Here is a 16,061-nt window from a genome sequence, read left to right as displayed (position 1 = left end):
CCTTAAATCAATGGGTTAAGTAATTTATCATTTCTCCACCTGATCTAGTGTGTATTTAAGCTGCTGGCACATAATAGCTGCCCTCCAGGTGTGTATTACACTTCAATGGTTGATAAAGCATGCCTCCTCCCACACATAAAGCTCATTGGGATCTTCTGGGACGAGAAGTGCAAAATGAGTACAGTTATGAGTTACACTGTAGTATGAAAGTTCACAATCAAAAAGGCCAATGGGCTGTAAGACACCTCTCCTCCATCAGTATCAATAAGATCAAGAACAAAGGAAACTATTTCTCCTCAACTGCTTGAACAGTTCTTTTCAGAATCCTTTCATGTAAAGAAAATAATTTTACTCTTTAAACTAATTTTAAGAATAAAATTGGTGTTTATGTATCTTATCTTAAAACAAAGAAATGTTTACAGATGTTTCTAAAACAAAATAAAACAAGAAAACTACATTCCCAACCTCCTTCTCACCCTCTCACCTCTCCCCCATATCTGTGTATCTTAGACGAAAGACAAACGGATTGCATTTTGCTTTGGACTTGTGGCACTTGTGAACTCCTATGAAACTGCAGAATAAAAATTTTTTTTTTAGCTGAGATTACACTCTCCCCTCCCTCTCCAAGCCATATTAAACACCTGCATTGCACAGCTACTGTAACTGTTAGGAGAAGACTGTCAAACACATCACGCTTGACTGTTAGGAGCAACCCAGAGAAAAATTACACCGAGGCATATCAATCATCTCTTTCAATAGCAGACCTGCACGATTATTCCTTGTGCTTACAGCAAAGGTAAATTTGATTGCAATTCGCCTTGGACAGGGACATCTGCAAAGTGCATGAATGAAGGAACAAATGAATGAATGAATAATGCTGATAATAATATAATAGCACAACCGACAGAGTGCAGTCAACAAGCAGCCGTTAGCCTGCCCACGTTGCTGCAGGATTAGTGAGTGACTCATGCCTTTCCCTGGATCTGCGCCGATGCTATGAAAGGTCCCGGGGACTCTAGCTCCTGATGCACTGTGACAGCTGGCCACGATCCAGGTCAGTTGGATTTCATTCACTTCCCCTGGCAGCCAATGGAGGAGCCTTAAAATACAGTGGCTCTTTATTGCTTTCTATTTTTTACAACGTTCAACACTCTAGTAGCTCATTTGCCCTCAAGTATCCACAAGGTCTAATCTCAGGCTGTTTCTTTCAGCTCACACGCTTACCCTATCAGCATCACACAGTCATACATCCAGGCCGTCAGAAGCTGAAGTGCCAGGGGGCTGATTCACTCTCACAGAGACGTAGCAGACATTTCGCATAAACTTGGCTTGCTTGGAGCAACATAGTTGTGGGGGATGAAAGTCTTGGAAAACCTTTAAAAAAGCGCTACTGTACCAAATGCTGTAATATTTAATTCACTGACCTCAGAGATGGAGAACAAGATAAATTCTCTTTAAAAAAGTCAACCCCGTTTTGGTTCTTTACTACATTGGCCTTCATGATTTCCAAACCCATTGCAAAAGCATATACAGCAGGTAAGCCTCTCAAAGGCAGTTTACAAGAGACATTACATTACGAGACAAACGTTACAAAATTTCAAAGATACGGAGGGGACGAGGCTGAACTTGTTTGTCATTCATTTAACGGTTCTCGTCTTGTAGGGCATGCACCTTTAAACATCCGCTGAGAGCCGTTGACAATATCTACTTTCCATGACTTCATATCCTCTTGGAGCACTCTACAGAATTTGAACAGGACTGCGTTTAAGGACTGTTGGGCAATATTTCACTGATTACTTTCAGCAATGAATAATCTATCATCTTTTTTCCAGAAAGAAGCAAAAATCTTTATAATTACTGTGAGCTAAGGGCACGTTAAAACATACATTGACCTACAGTACATACTGTACATTGAATCTGTTCTTGCAACACTGTTTTAAATAGACTATTGAGTGTTATAGTTAGATTTCCAAGCAATCACAATACAAGAACAATAAGAAGCCACATTTGCCATGTCTTGGATACACAATGCAGGTTTTACACTAAAACATCGTCCCTGGACTTGTATTTTCAGCTGAACTGCACACCAGACATTCGTCTGCAGAGAGGCAGGCAAGGGAGCTTGGTGTGTGTTGATGGTAATGGAAAGATTGTCAGAGGATAATTAGAAAAATCTGAAAGGAGCTGATTAAAAGAAGCCAGTGTTTAATGTCTTTCAACTTCCCTGACCAGATTTTGCAACTGAGGGATTACTTCTAGTTAAACTTTTTATCTGAAACAATACTCGACATAATCAAACACCAAATGAGAGGTCTAATGGAAGCCACATGAATAGAAAGGTATCCTCATGTAGCTTGTCCTAAGCCATGTGTCATGTTTCTGCTGAAGGTTAAAGGCTAGGATTTTTTTATAACTCTGCTTGGTTCTGCGGGTGTAGTTTAACTGCTGTAATTACATGGCGTGGGTGGGGGTGGATCTGATTTTACTATACATTTTATAAGCCACACTCAGGGCGGACACACCATCTGTACCTCATTTCCTTTGGCGACAGAAGCAGTCATGCAGCATTGCCGTATGTACGAGTGGTAAATAGTCAACATAAAACTGAACTAGTTTATCTCTGACTTGGATTAAATATACAAGCATCTGAGAGCTCATGGAAGCCAAAAAAAGTCTTGCAAGGTCCTCTATAGAGTAAACCCGGCAATTTTGGAATAAATGTAGAATAACATTGGAGTACCAGCTGAAAATAACTTTATGCCTCATAGGAGATGGAAAACATATGCATAACATTCCGGTCCATTTTAAAATAATTAATTTACATTACCATTGTGTACTTACAGTCTTGCCTCATAGTGTCTCTTATTCTTACTTTACTCACAAGATACAGTACGTTTACAGGGAATGTTTGGGATCTTATTTTTTAAACTCAACAATATACCTCATAGGTCTGGTTATCACCACTGTATGCCTGTTTCTACATGAGCAATAGTGCCTTTCAGCACCTTTAGCACTTGTGTACCTAATAACTAAAAAAAACTGTGCCTTTTTAAATTATTCTCCAGTCATGTAATTTTAATGTACTAAGAGTATGGCACTTACATTACAGTGCCTTGCAAATGTATTCAGACTCTTGCACAGTTTTCACATTTTGTTGCTTTAAAGCTTGCAGTCGTGACACGTTGAAGTGGTAATTAGTATTTATTATACACACAACCTACTCTCCACAATGCAAAAAGCGAAAAAGAAAGTAGTAAATAGGTAATTAATATGAAAGGAAAAATGGAAAAGTCATGATTGTGCATGTACTCAAATCCATTGTGAGGCAAATATAACTTTTTAAGTGTACAAAATATGGTCAGCAGCTTATGTGTGCAGTAATAGTGGCTCACATGATTTTAACAATAAATACGCCTATCTCCGTAATGTCCCCTAGTCAGGTAGTGAATTTAAAGCAAAGATTCAGACCAAGGAACTTTAAAAACTACTGAGGGATGAAGTGTACAATAGCACAAATCAGAAAGGTATAAACACATTTCAAAGAGTCTTAATGTCTCTTTGAGCCTGGTGACGTTGATCATTAAGAAGAAGGAAGGCACCCCAACTGTCTAGTCCTTCCAATCTGAGTAGCTGAGCCATGACAAAACTAGTTAGCGATGCTACCATGACTTACAGAGGCCAGAAACTGGAGTTGGCGTACTTGTCTGTTGGTCCGCAATATCCCAGTCACTCTACAAAGGGGGTTTGTATGAAACTGAAAAAAACACCACATGGGGTTTGCAACAAAGCACCTATGTGATACTGGAAAGATGTGGCAGAAGTTGTTGTGGTCAGACAAGAGAGGATTGGAACTTTCTGGATTCAATCTGACACAAACCCAAGACAGTGCAGGACTCAGTCAACACCATCCCTCCTGTCCAACATGGTGGTGATGGCATTATGTTATACTGAAGTTCCGCTTCTCATCAGCAGAACTGGGAAGCTTGTCAGGATTGATGGGAACATAGACAAGGCAGAAAAAAACGGCTTCAGTCCTAAAACTGGGACAAAAATTCTCCTTACAGCAGGACAACGATGCAAAGCAGAAGCCCAGAGCAGTGCTGAAGTGGCTTAAGAACAAAAACGTGAATGTCCCAGAGTGGCCCAGACAAAGTCCCGAGTTGAATCCTATTGAGAATTTGAAGAAAGACTGGAAGAAAAACTGCTTTCTATAAGCAATCCCCAAGCAACTTGAGAGAGCTTGAGCAACTCTGCCAAGAACAATAGGCAACAATTGCACCAAGCCAGTGTACGAAGTTGGCAGAGACTTACTCAGAAAGACTGGAGGCTGTAATTTCTACCAGAGTGCTTCCACCAAATATTGTATACAATCATATTTCTTTTTTCTCTTTAGTTTTGCTGACATTTATTCTAACTTATCTTACCATTAGAAGTTTGAGCATTCAGGTTTTAAGAAAAATATTAACAATGTGAATGCAAGATTTTGTAATTTCACAAAATGGGATACCATAGGAAAGCTCTGAATACAGTGCTTTAAAAAGTATTTATAACATTTCATGAAAGTGCATGAAAACTGTTTTATCTTGAGAACTGTCATCTTATTCACATCTACATTATTTAAACCTCCATTATTTCCATTGACTTAATACCTCCAATAAAACAATCAACATGATATTAAAACATGTCAAAATATGTTTATATATTATATAATATATAATAAGAACATTTGCAGTTGTGGCCCTCTGCCTTTTGCAAAGCACAACCTGTTTGTCAAGGCTATATTTGTGTTGACATATCACATTATGTGATTGCATATGTACAGTAATAATGCTATCATATCTTTGTCTTTGTGTTTGCCTGTCTAAAATTCATTTTAATAATAAACTTTATTTTATATAGCCTTTAAAGCCTTTAAAGGTAGCTTCTTAAAGCTTCTCAAGAAGACAATAGCAAAACTGTTTCAGAACATTTACACACTTAAACTAAAGTGTTTCGATAAAACTTGACACGACTCTAATTTCTGAAAACACCTGTAAGCTTTTTTTGTGTTTTTTATGGGGCTTCTGGTAAATATGTTGTTGTGAACAAACACAGAGAAAAAGATATAAAGGCAGAGACATAAATGGAAAAGGGGATTCACTTTCAGAGATGTTCTCTGTTTGCTCAAAGTTAACCACAGGCTATTCTGTTCATATCTGAATCTTCGCACGATCGCAACACCTAAGATTAATATATACATTACTGCCTATATCATTTCTTACTACATGTGGACACTCTGTCCTTGGTGTGGTGTATAGCTTACACCTCAGCATAGCACAACAGCACATACTCCAAAACCAGGACGATTCAGAGCCGCTACTATCTGTTAACTGGTGTTTAGGAGGATACTATTGGAATGCAGCATTTCTTTCAAGAGTATCTCAGGCTTGGAATATCCTGGCTGGGTGAGGGCTAGAAATCACATCCCTAAAAAATACATTTGGCCTAACACCTGTAGCTAGAGGTTAGATAAGAGATTTTCTTGGAAATGTGCTTTTATACTCTGGATTATTTATTTTTTTACCATACTCCCTAATCCTTGTCTTGTAAGTAGATAGATGCCCTCTTTCTGCCACTCTGGATGTTGGTTTATGAGATGGTTTTGTATTTGCACTTGACCTTGTGAAAAGAGACACCTATTCTCTGAAATCTGTGACCTGTAATGACTTTCAATATACAGAGTGGTTATCAAGTAATGTAAGTGCATTTAAACAGAAGGGAAATTCTTAGAATTATTATAGTGCAGCCAAATAATTGCATGTTATTCTTTGACTCACCATGGAAAACCAGAGAATACTGTAAGCTCTTGGATGTGTATTATTAAAATATAAATATTTGTATGTATAAATGTGAAAAAAATTGTCTTATACAAAGGAAAATAATTGTGTAATCTCATTAGAGACATTACTCAAGTCAGAATTTTCACTTAATTTTCTTTTTCTCTTATAGTTTAATTCTGCACATGATAAATTCTCTGAGAATATAGCCAGCTGGTTCAACTGTAGACAACGGTGGAGGTCTTTTTATGATAGAAAGAAGCTTAACAGATACTGTATTCCACCATGTTGGAAAAGTTAAGATTTTCGACCAAACTCCATTTCAAACTCCATTGTATTTCTATGCTTTTACACAAGATTTGGTTCATCCAGTTGCTGTCTGTCCACACAACATTTTCACTCACTCTTTCACTTGCCAAGATGCATCTTCTAACGCTGGAACTTTACTTCAACAAGTATGGTATAATATCCGGCTGCCTCACAGACTTCATCATAGTGCCTTTAATCCAGGAAGCCACAACTACTGCAAGCTTTTAGCAGATCTGCGAGTTCACTGAAACAACTGTGCACAAATATGTACAGGCTGTGTGCAACAATTGTAATGAACACGTGATGCACAATGTAGCCCTTAGGCCCCTGTTACATAAGTAGAATGGAGATGAACTCTCATTCCTTTAGAACACAAAGGCAAGAGAACATTTTCCCTGTAGCTGCTAGCAAAGCAGAGAATAACATGACTGGGCATTGTCTCTGGATATGGCCTCTCGTTTTATATGTTAAGTCTGTTTTGCTATTTCAAACCCGATGCCCTGCAGCTGGAAATATTAGAAAGCTTTGAGGTAACAAAGGGAAACTTCCAATCAAAGGAAAAGGCTAGCTACAGCAATCTGGTCAAGGTATGCAGCTGTATAACTTTTCAAAGTATACCGATAGACCCGTCTGTCTCCAGAGCTTTGTTGAAAAATGAAACCGAATATCCATGAAAGACTAATTTCATTAGATATTTTTAAGACACTTAAAAGTTTTGACATAGCTAAAAATGAGACACATTTATTCATCCTTCAGACTCAAGAAGCACATTTTAAAGTATTTGTTTTTCAAGTTTTTATGTGACAATTTTGAAGATATACTTGTACAGACAATACAATAAAGCATGGTTTTGAAATGGCTCAGACAACTTTATATATAGTTCAATCTGCCCCTCACCATACAAAATAAAGGGAAGTATTCCATTTAATCATAATAGGTTTTTACATTTCCTCCATACTTCTGCCTGTTACTTAGGTCCCTTCATTTCACTGTTCACCTGTTTCGGTGTCTCTGTATATACTGTAAAGTGTCTTTCGCTGCCTAGTCAGTCTCAGCTATTTATAAATTACCTAGAGTTCTGTCAACCTAGAAAGCTACAACTGATTCAACTTTTACAGAGGAAGCAATGCCATGTGATAGGAGTACAGGGCATAATGATATTTTTCAGATCAAAACTGATACTTTAATTCTCCACATGAAAACACACAAGGATACTCTAAGACTCGGGTAATTAATTCATTTTCATAGTATAAGCATAACATATTGATACCAAACACCAAACACCAAACGATGTCTAATACATTGAATGAAACAATTAAAATTAATAAAAATATGTGCTGGATAATTTCCTGCTTGTACTCTCCATGTATTGTGGATGGATGATTCATATTTAGAGGTGGAATTTACACAGCTGCATAGGTAATGGATTTAGGTTCCCCTGATATTTTTTCAACAGGTGCACAAAATGTAGGTCACACATTTCCATAAAAAGAGCACCTATTTTGGCTTCCACAATTAACTAAAAAGATGGAAAATCTTTGAGCCCCAGAGTTACAATTAAAATTGAAAAATCCCTGTTTCACCAACCTTAAAAGACATAATGTATAGTTGTAGTAAAGTAGCCAGAAGCAACTAAAAATTTCAGTGGGTGTTAGGCCAATTTGTCACTTTCATTATCATTGATAAACAAATTCTTAAGGTTACTGTTTTATTTAGGCATTCTTGTTTGGATTGTTAATTCATCATCATCACCTAGATGTACTACCGATTTCACACAGAAAATAACATAAATATAATAATATCTCAAAAGAATAAAATAATATTACAAATCTTTGCCTTTTTAGAAAGACTCCAAAAGAAATACCTAAATATGTATTGTAATTCAGCAATGTATCTTCTTGTATTTCTTGTATGTCTTTTTTAAAATAGGTTAAGTACTCTGATTTGAGTAAAGTGATCATGCACAGGCTCATTGTGAGCTACTTTAATAATTGAGTAAAAAGAGCACTGCTACACCAGTCTGCCTGGGTGTTCGTCCTACATTGCATGAGGTAGACGAGTATTGATACTTCTGATTATGGTGAAACTGCTTATAAGTTTAACTTAACAACTTAACTTTTGTTCTCCCAGCCTATCATTGAGAACATATTTCAATCCTGCCTCTTTGGTAAAGGATATGTCTAAATGTAGGGTGCTGTCAGATTACTTCAGCTCCGGCAAAGCATTACCACAACAGAACTGCCTGGGGAGACAAGCAGAAACAGTACACATGGAGGCCTGTAGTCTTCCAGATTGTGTCATTGTTGTACAAATGGTGCTCCGCATCACATGCACTGTTAAGCGGATGAGTCTTTGAACACAGTGGGGTTCACAATCACATCTACAAGATGTTTAGTTCAAATAACTCTGCTCAGCCATTTTCCATCTTATCTCACAGCTGAATACAAAGATCCAGAATCCAGAAACTCTCATCACCCAAGAAGGTTCCATCACCTTTTTTATAATTGGGCTCACATCAGTGCCTAGAAAGATTTTTATAAAGTATTTCATGTAATGGGTGCTTTCTGTTGCAGTTATTTCACGTGTTTCACAAAAACCTCAAGCAGATGCTTAACACTGGCAGGGAATGGGGGGAAAAAAGTGTTTAACATTGATAAGGTGGTAGTTGCCCAACTACAATATAAAATTTTAATGTGTTAATTTGGCTCTGGGGGCAAATTAGCAACATTGATACAATGTATTGAGATTTTAAGGCAAAAATGTTCATTGATATATTTGTTTTGAGGACACTGCAATACCTCAGGACTTAAACAACAAAATAAAATATCATTCTAGATAGTATTGTATCATTAACAGATATTAAAAGAAGTAAAAGATTATAACAATTTGTAAATGTGTATAGATCTGCATGTATTCGTTTTTTTAATCACAGCAAAGTTATTGTAGTAACTTTTTCAATGTATTTCTTAGTGATAAACTTACATTAAGTTAAATATTTTTCCAGTATAGTGTTCTTCTTGTAATGGGAAACATTTTGCAAACCACATATTACTCAGGAAAATGTCCTGATTTAGTTTAAGGTGCCTGCTGAAATAAATTAAAAAATCATTTAATTAAAAAAGTTCAATTTAACCTGCGCAGTAAAAAACAGCTCTTTGACTTCATTGACATTGTATAATCCAGTTAATGTTCTTTTCATCTCCCCGCGATGTTGTTGTGGATAAAAAGACTGCAGGCTGTCAACAGCAGTCTGTTTTTTGTTCACATCACCTCCTTGTGTTATCATACTGTATCTGACAGAAAACAATTTCAAGTACTTTTCTCTCTGAAAAAAAAAAACATTCACAATAGGCCAACCCCACAGCATTCAAGATCTATTTTGGTTAAAAAATAAAAAGCAAAATAAAAATACATTGTCAGTTATTTCTTTTTTGCATTGAAATATTTTTTACACAATGTGCATTTTGTACAGAAGCGGTGTTTGTCAAGTTTCTAGGCTTGTTATAAATAATTTATATTAAATATGGTGAGGTAGCTATTGAGGTTTATGCCTTTGTTGAGACTACATGAAATATTCCCCCTACATTTTTCTTTTGAGTAGAAGTAGAATAAAATGATTACTTTATGTTGTAATCTGAAACCCATTCTGTAATGCCCAGTTGACTAGAAATTACTCTATGTTGGTGAGATTTGATTACTTTAATGGTAAAATATCAACTGACTGCTGACTAGAATTCAGATCATATTTTTTTATCTTGAAAACAAAATGTTAACGGTGTTTGAACGTTTTTTTTTATTGATGTGTTGATGCAAGCACTCATTTTTAGGTGTAGATGCAGTACCTTTATAGTGGCATAAAGATTTCTGATAACACCAAAATGAAAAAAAAAATGTGAGTAATTAATTGAAGCAGCTCCAGATATTTTTTTTTTCTTGAACTTGTTTTGCTCAAACTCTTGTTAAGACAACTTCTATTTACGAGAAGGACCAACAATCTCAATTTCCTTTCAGCAAGAATAATAAATTAATCGAATGCAACTGAGTATAATGACATTAAACCTTTACTTGAAATGCGTATTTTTCAATATTTTAAATACTTGACTAATTCCTGTAAGAAGTAGTGAAACAAAATCGTTGCTACTCTCTGGCTCGCGTTGATTTTATAATACCACTGTCTTATACTGCCACCTGCTGGACTTTGATGGATCCACTGTCATCCAATATAAAAATTACGTTCAATCCGATTCTGATTCTTTTTACCAACCATCATCTAGATTCATATTTTAGTGTCCGTTCTAGCAATTTGTTATTCTTCAAAGAGATTTTTAACTACATTTCATATCTGAATATCACATTTTATTCACGAAACGTTGCACGCTTTTTAAATTTGAATTTTATTGAGAGACTGTATCAATAATTAATCATTATAATTGCTTACACTTATACAGCTCTTTTCTGGACACTCCACTCAAAGCGCTTTACAGGTAATGGGGACTCCCCTCCACCACCGCCAATATGCAGCCCCACCTGGATGATGCGACGGCAGCCATAGTGCGCCAGTACACTGCCCATACATCAGCTATCAGTGGGGAGGCGAACAGTGATGAAGCCAAAATATAGCTGGTGATTATTAGAAGGCCATGATAGGTAAAGGACAATAGGAAATTAAGCCAGGACGCCAGAGTACACTCCCCCTTACTGGTCCCTTTAATACCTCTTCCAGCAGAAACCTTAGCTTTCCCAGGAGGTCTCCCATCCAGGTACTGACCAGGCTCACACCTGCTGAGAGCTTCAGTGGGCTGTCAGATGTGAATTGCAGGGGGATATGCTAAAACCGGCTAAAATGAGATTTCAAATCTTTTGATGAACTTATGTTACTTTCAGTTTCACATAAGAAATAAGAACTTTGTTATTTGAAAAAATGAATTCTAAAACAAACGAAAAGTCAGCCTGTAATTGTACATTTGACATTTTCTATAAAAAGATCACTCTAGTTAATGTGCCTCCGTATAATACGGAGGACCACAGCATATATGTAAGATATATCATCCAGGTGGATGCTGCACATTGGTGGTGGTGGAGGGGTGTCCACATTACCTGTAAAGCGCTTTGAGTGGAGTGTCCAGAAAAGCGCTATATAAGTGTAAGCAATTATTATTATTATTATTATTATTATTATTATTATTATTATTATTATATACTGTATATATATATGCGGAACCTATTTCCGTATTTCCAGTGTTTCCAGTAGTCATTTTATGTGACACTACAGGAAGCACTGCTATTTTCGCTACTAATTACCATGGTGCTTTGCGACTTCCCTTTCTCTTCCGGTTGTGATCTAATTCGGTTGCAAGGTAGTGAATTTGCTCCTTTAAGGGATATCTTTCATCTTAAACAATCCTTAAACGTGAACCGTGAAACTTAAAATATAAGGGCTCATTAATACTAAGTAACGCATAACGGGTGGATTATACTATGAATTGCAACATAAGTACAACCTTGATTCCTTACATTCATGTTAGATTCACAAGGCCACTTTCCGATTTTGTTCCATAGCACTTACGTAGGGTACACAAACGTTGGTTTGTTTTTTACATACCGAAGAGCTGGGAGTATAATTAATATTATATTGGGAAACCTTGGGTGAAAAGAACTTTTCAGTTAGTTTGCTGGAACGTCACACAATGAAGTGCATACTGCATTATATAAAATGCACAATTGGTATATAACGCTACTTAAGTTCTGGGAATTGTTTACGCATCTAAATAGTTATGTACAGCTCGTTTTTTCATGTAAATACATTTTCTACCACAACTGTGTGTAAGTAGCTTCGGATGTGAATGCTGAACCTTGTTTTCTCTCGTTTTAGCAAAGTTTTAAAATGGCCAAGTCCAAGAACCACACCACCCACAACCAGTGTAAGTATAAAATAATACTACTTATGTGCTCGTTTCTTCACACTCGATTCTATACTTACTGTTTTTTTTTTCTTTTTCCAGCCCGTAAGTGGCATCGAAATGGCATTAAAAAGCCCAGATCTGACAGATACGAGTCCCTGAAGGGGGTAAGTGTTGTGTTGTTGCTTTGTGGCCTTAAATAGTCGTCCTGGATGTAGTGAGTAGGTCCTGTTATCTGTTTGGCTTATTTTGCATGCATTTTATTTGTGCGATTATTTTTTATGTTACATTTTTATGTAATGTAATAATGTAATGTAAAAAATAATCACGTTTATATATTGCACTGTAAAACCAAGAGCTGCTGTGCTTGAGCATATGGTCGTTAAAAGAATAACATTATTTCTAAAATAAACGTTGGAATTTAGGAACGTAGCTCAAGAATTGCACATCAGTAAATGTGATACAGTTGGCCTCCCAAGCATACATTGTTCGTGTTCAGTTGAGTTTAGTCACTTATAATAGAAAGTCTTTTGAATATCCGCACCTTTAAGTATTCTAGGAAGTTGTTTAACTTTCTGTTGTATGCATGATGGTTTTAAAACAAGGGGGAAGTTCCAATTTCTTTCACGTTAATAAGCCATTGTTTATTCTGCTGTCATCTTCAGCTGTGACATCAATTCTGTACAATGTTTTCAGTTGGGCTCCCATCTGGATCATATGTAATATTTTAGTCTGCTCCAAATAAGTTTAATAGATAGACATATTGCAAAAGTTACACTTCTTATAATAAAGAATGACCAAGGTACTAATTTTAAGGATAAATGTTCCTTTATTGGATTAAATAAGTTATTTGTTAATGTAATAAACTGTCATCCGATTATGTGTGCAAATGACATAAAGTAACTGAACAGATTTAAATATATGAAGAAGCAGTGATTAATAAAAAGGCACCTTAAAAATGAACTTCATAGAAAGTTAGGTCATTACAGATGTTCAGTCTTTGGCAGTATATTGTCTAAGACTGCATCAGAAATCTATGCTCTCTAAAACGTGGCTGTCAAAAATTTGGGTTTTTGACAGCCAAATTTTGTGCTTATCATTATAGCACAAGATGTCTGCAAATGGGTTACAATTTGAAGATTCTTGTAATAAAGCAGTTGTAGAAAATGTTGATACCTGATCAGAAAAATAGTGACTACATATTTCTTTGTTCTTTGTTCAGCTTCTCTGTGTGTCTTACCAGAATGTTGGTTTATATCCCTTGTTAAATCTAAATTTAAGTTAGTCAAAGTGAAAGTGTCCTCAACATGCTGCCTGAAATGCATGACTTGAACATGCTTGGTGATCTGTAGGAAAAGGTAGTGTACAGAAATCAGAATATATAAGCTTAGTTTGATCATCTATGCCACTGCTTACTTTCTCAGTTAAACATTACTTCTAATATTGTAAGGAAAGCTTAACATGTGAAACTGATCATGCTGATGACATCTTTCCAGTTGGGCACATTTTAAAGTAGTTTTGCTTTTGCAGGTTGATCCAAAATTCATGAGGAACATGCGGTTTGCTAAGAAGCACAACAAGAAAGGACTGAAGAAAGCCATGGCAGCCAAACAGAGTGCAAAATAAGTGGCAGGAGTATCACAAGGATCCACCTTCCTGTCAGACTTTTCCTTTCGGACTGTTTCAATCACCTGAGACATCTTTTGTACCTGAATAAAACCATGGGCAGTTGAAAGGAACAGTTCACTTTCTTTCGTTTTTAAAAAAGGCTATTCATCTTTAGCTAGATGAGGGTGTAGATTGGGACAGCAGTTGCAGTATTGATAGGAAAGTTGATAATTTCTTTAATTTTAACTGAATCAAAAGGCAATTGGATAACAACATGAATGCATCATTGTTTTAAAGTAAGCAAAGATCTAGTTCCATGAACTTAATTACTGCAAATATTTGAAAAGGTTGAGACCGTTTTAAAATTGTGTGGTACAACTAAAAACATCTTGATAACAGTTTCTATGGCTACGTAGAATGTGGGAGAAGCAAGTGGTTTTTATACTTACATTTATATAGTGCTTTTTTTTATTCCAAAGGATCCCAAAGTGTTTTAAGTGTAGGAGTGGACCCACTTAATCCATTACTGAAGTGCAGCACCACTCGAGTAACATACAGTAGCCATTATGCAACAGTTGCACATTATACTGCAGATCAGGTGGAAAAGTGAAGTATTGCTTTGCCATTTGAATTAAGAGGGAGCTTTAGGTGGGCCTAAAGTGTGAGCCCAAAGTGGAATTAAGACAGTATTGCTCAGCTCCTGATATCAGCTTAAGATCAGATACAAGAAAATTGTTGGATATGCATACTGAAAAGTTCACTTTCTGTTAGGGTTGTCCTCAAAAGGTAATTTAAATCCTTAACATTAAAGTGACATGAGAACAGATCTAGACCTGCAGCTGAACCATCTAAAAATATCAGTTGCAATGAGACAGGATTTCTATTGTTTCTAAATTAGTTCTTGCCAATGAGTGGCACCTTTGGTTTTACATCAGATCTTTGATTGAAGATATTAGAATATTATGCTTCTGTATTTTTATTGATGGGTAATCTCTTGCTGACATTTATTCTACTCTAAAGGTTTTTAAGAGTGACTAGCAGAGGCTGGGTGATGGCAGTCTCTTTGGGAAAGTGAAATGAAAAGGGCTAATCAAACTAATAATCATAATAGTAGTTCTATTATTATAATAGTTATATTGGGGATACATTTGTGCCGATAGCTTTAGATACAAAGTGAAATCTGTTTAAAGACGAGGATCTTAATGTGCACGAATGCAATCCATAATCTTAGTTTTTAATTTGTGGTATTGCCCATGTTCCTCCAATACAAAATATTATTTTAAAACCTCATTCTTTAGTAGCGCCGGATGCTGAAGTAAAAATAGTTTGCAGACTCCTTGCCCTCCTTTTTATTTATCCTTCAGCTTTGAATCCAAATGGTTATCTGCCTCTACAGTGAGATTGTCAGATGGTGATACAAAATTGAAGTATGATAGCATTACCGTGATGGGAATGTTCTCCATTGCATATTTTAATGGAGCTTACAACAAAAGTGCAGTAGGGATGACGGCATCAAGGTTCCCTTTAACCTCAGCCACCTTAACGCAGAACTATTCCTGACAACATTTCCTAAAAAAAACTTATCAATACCAAATGTTAGCCTTCGTATTAGTTGAATGCAGCCCTTCTCTGCCACATCTTGTTCTTCACAGCTACCCCTTAGTTCACTCCTCACTCTGTGTGGGGGTCCTTGGACCTCAGCCATGGTGGTTAAGCCAAATCTTTATATGCCTAAGCACTCAAATACTTCAAATACATTTAAATATCGGGTGTCATTCTTCACAAGCAGCATTTAAATAACTAGAACCCTCGTAAAACGTTTTGGAAACTACTGTTTGGTATTTTGTAGTATGACTGGAAGCCTTCTCTGTCTTCACAAATCAAACACTTCTAAACATGGTAACTACATTGTGCAGACAGAAATAGCTCATCACACAATACATTGTGTAACTTGATCTAGACTGAGGCTGTGAAACAGGACTGATAACCTCAAACAGTTTTGGCCTAAAAGTACTATGCAGTAAGCGTAGTATTTAGAGTGTCTTGTTCTCTATCTTTGAGATTTCATTGGTTTTCCTATTATTGTGCTGATGGTTTCTGCTTTCTTTTCTAAAGAAACAGTTAAACCTGCTATTTGCAAGCATTTATCTGCAAGTCATCTTTCGGACCTAAAACTATAATGAGTCTTTAGGTGTTACTTAGTTTCTCTGTAGTGCAAGAACACTTACCATCTTGTATTTACTGACTAGACACAGAAGTCCTGTCAATCTTCAGCTGAGCATTCCTACGGTCATTCAGAGAGCACTACTAGTATATATATATTGCAGGTTGTTGCTTATTTTGAAACTACATCTGTGATCTTTATTAGAGATATTCAGCACATCTGGGTTGCTTGTTAAGAGTCGAGTATAACACCACAAGAAACAGC

The 16,061-nt window shown here is 36.3% G+C and overlaps 1 protein-coding gene across 1 annotated transcript; it reads left to right on the top strand.

The window, feature by feature from the left end:
- The first annotated feature begins 11,420 nt into the window (after positions 1-11,420).
- On the top strand, positions 11,421-13,764 carry rpl29 (ribosomal protein L29). The gene is made up of 4 exons (XM_015348030.2): positions 11,421-11,482; positions 11,998-12,046; positions 12,128-12,192; positions 13,556-13,764. Exons 2-4 carry the CDS (start codon positions 12,010-12,012, stop codon positions 13,649-13,651), a joined length of 198 nt encoding a protein of 65 aa, XP_015203516.1. The 5' UTR covers positions 11,421-11,482; positions 11,998-12,009; the 3' UTR covers positions 13,652-13,764.
- The last annotated feature ends 2,297 nt before the right edge of the window (positions 13,765-16,061 follow it).

Source organism: Lepisosteus oculatus, chromosome 4, assembly GCF_040954835.1.
Source record: "Lepisosteus oculatus isolate fLepOcu1 chromosome 4, fLepOcu1.hap2, whole genome shotgun sequence".
Lineage (NCBI taxonomy): Eukaryota > Metazoa > Chordata > Actinopteri > Semionotiformes > Lepisosteidae > Lepisosteus > Lepisosteus oculatus.
The sequence above is the reverse complement of the archived record's forward strand: the minus strand, read 5'-3'. Positions and strand labels throughout refer to the sequence as shown.

Bases quoted from the DNA above. Each gene is read 5' to 3' on its own strand.
- rpl29 (XM_015348030.2), top strand. From the start codon at position 12,010: ATGGCCAAGTCCAAGAACCACACCACCCACAACCAGT. The intron at 12,047-12,127 runs GTAAGTATAAAA...TTCTTTTTCCAG, and splicing joins CCACACCACCCACAACCAGT to CCCGTAAGTGGCATCGAAAT. The intron at 12,193-13,555 runs GTAAGTGTTGTG...TTGCTTTTGCAG, and splicing joins GATACGAGTCCCTGAAGGGG to GTTGATCCAAAATTCATGAG.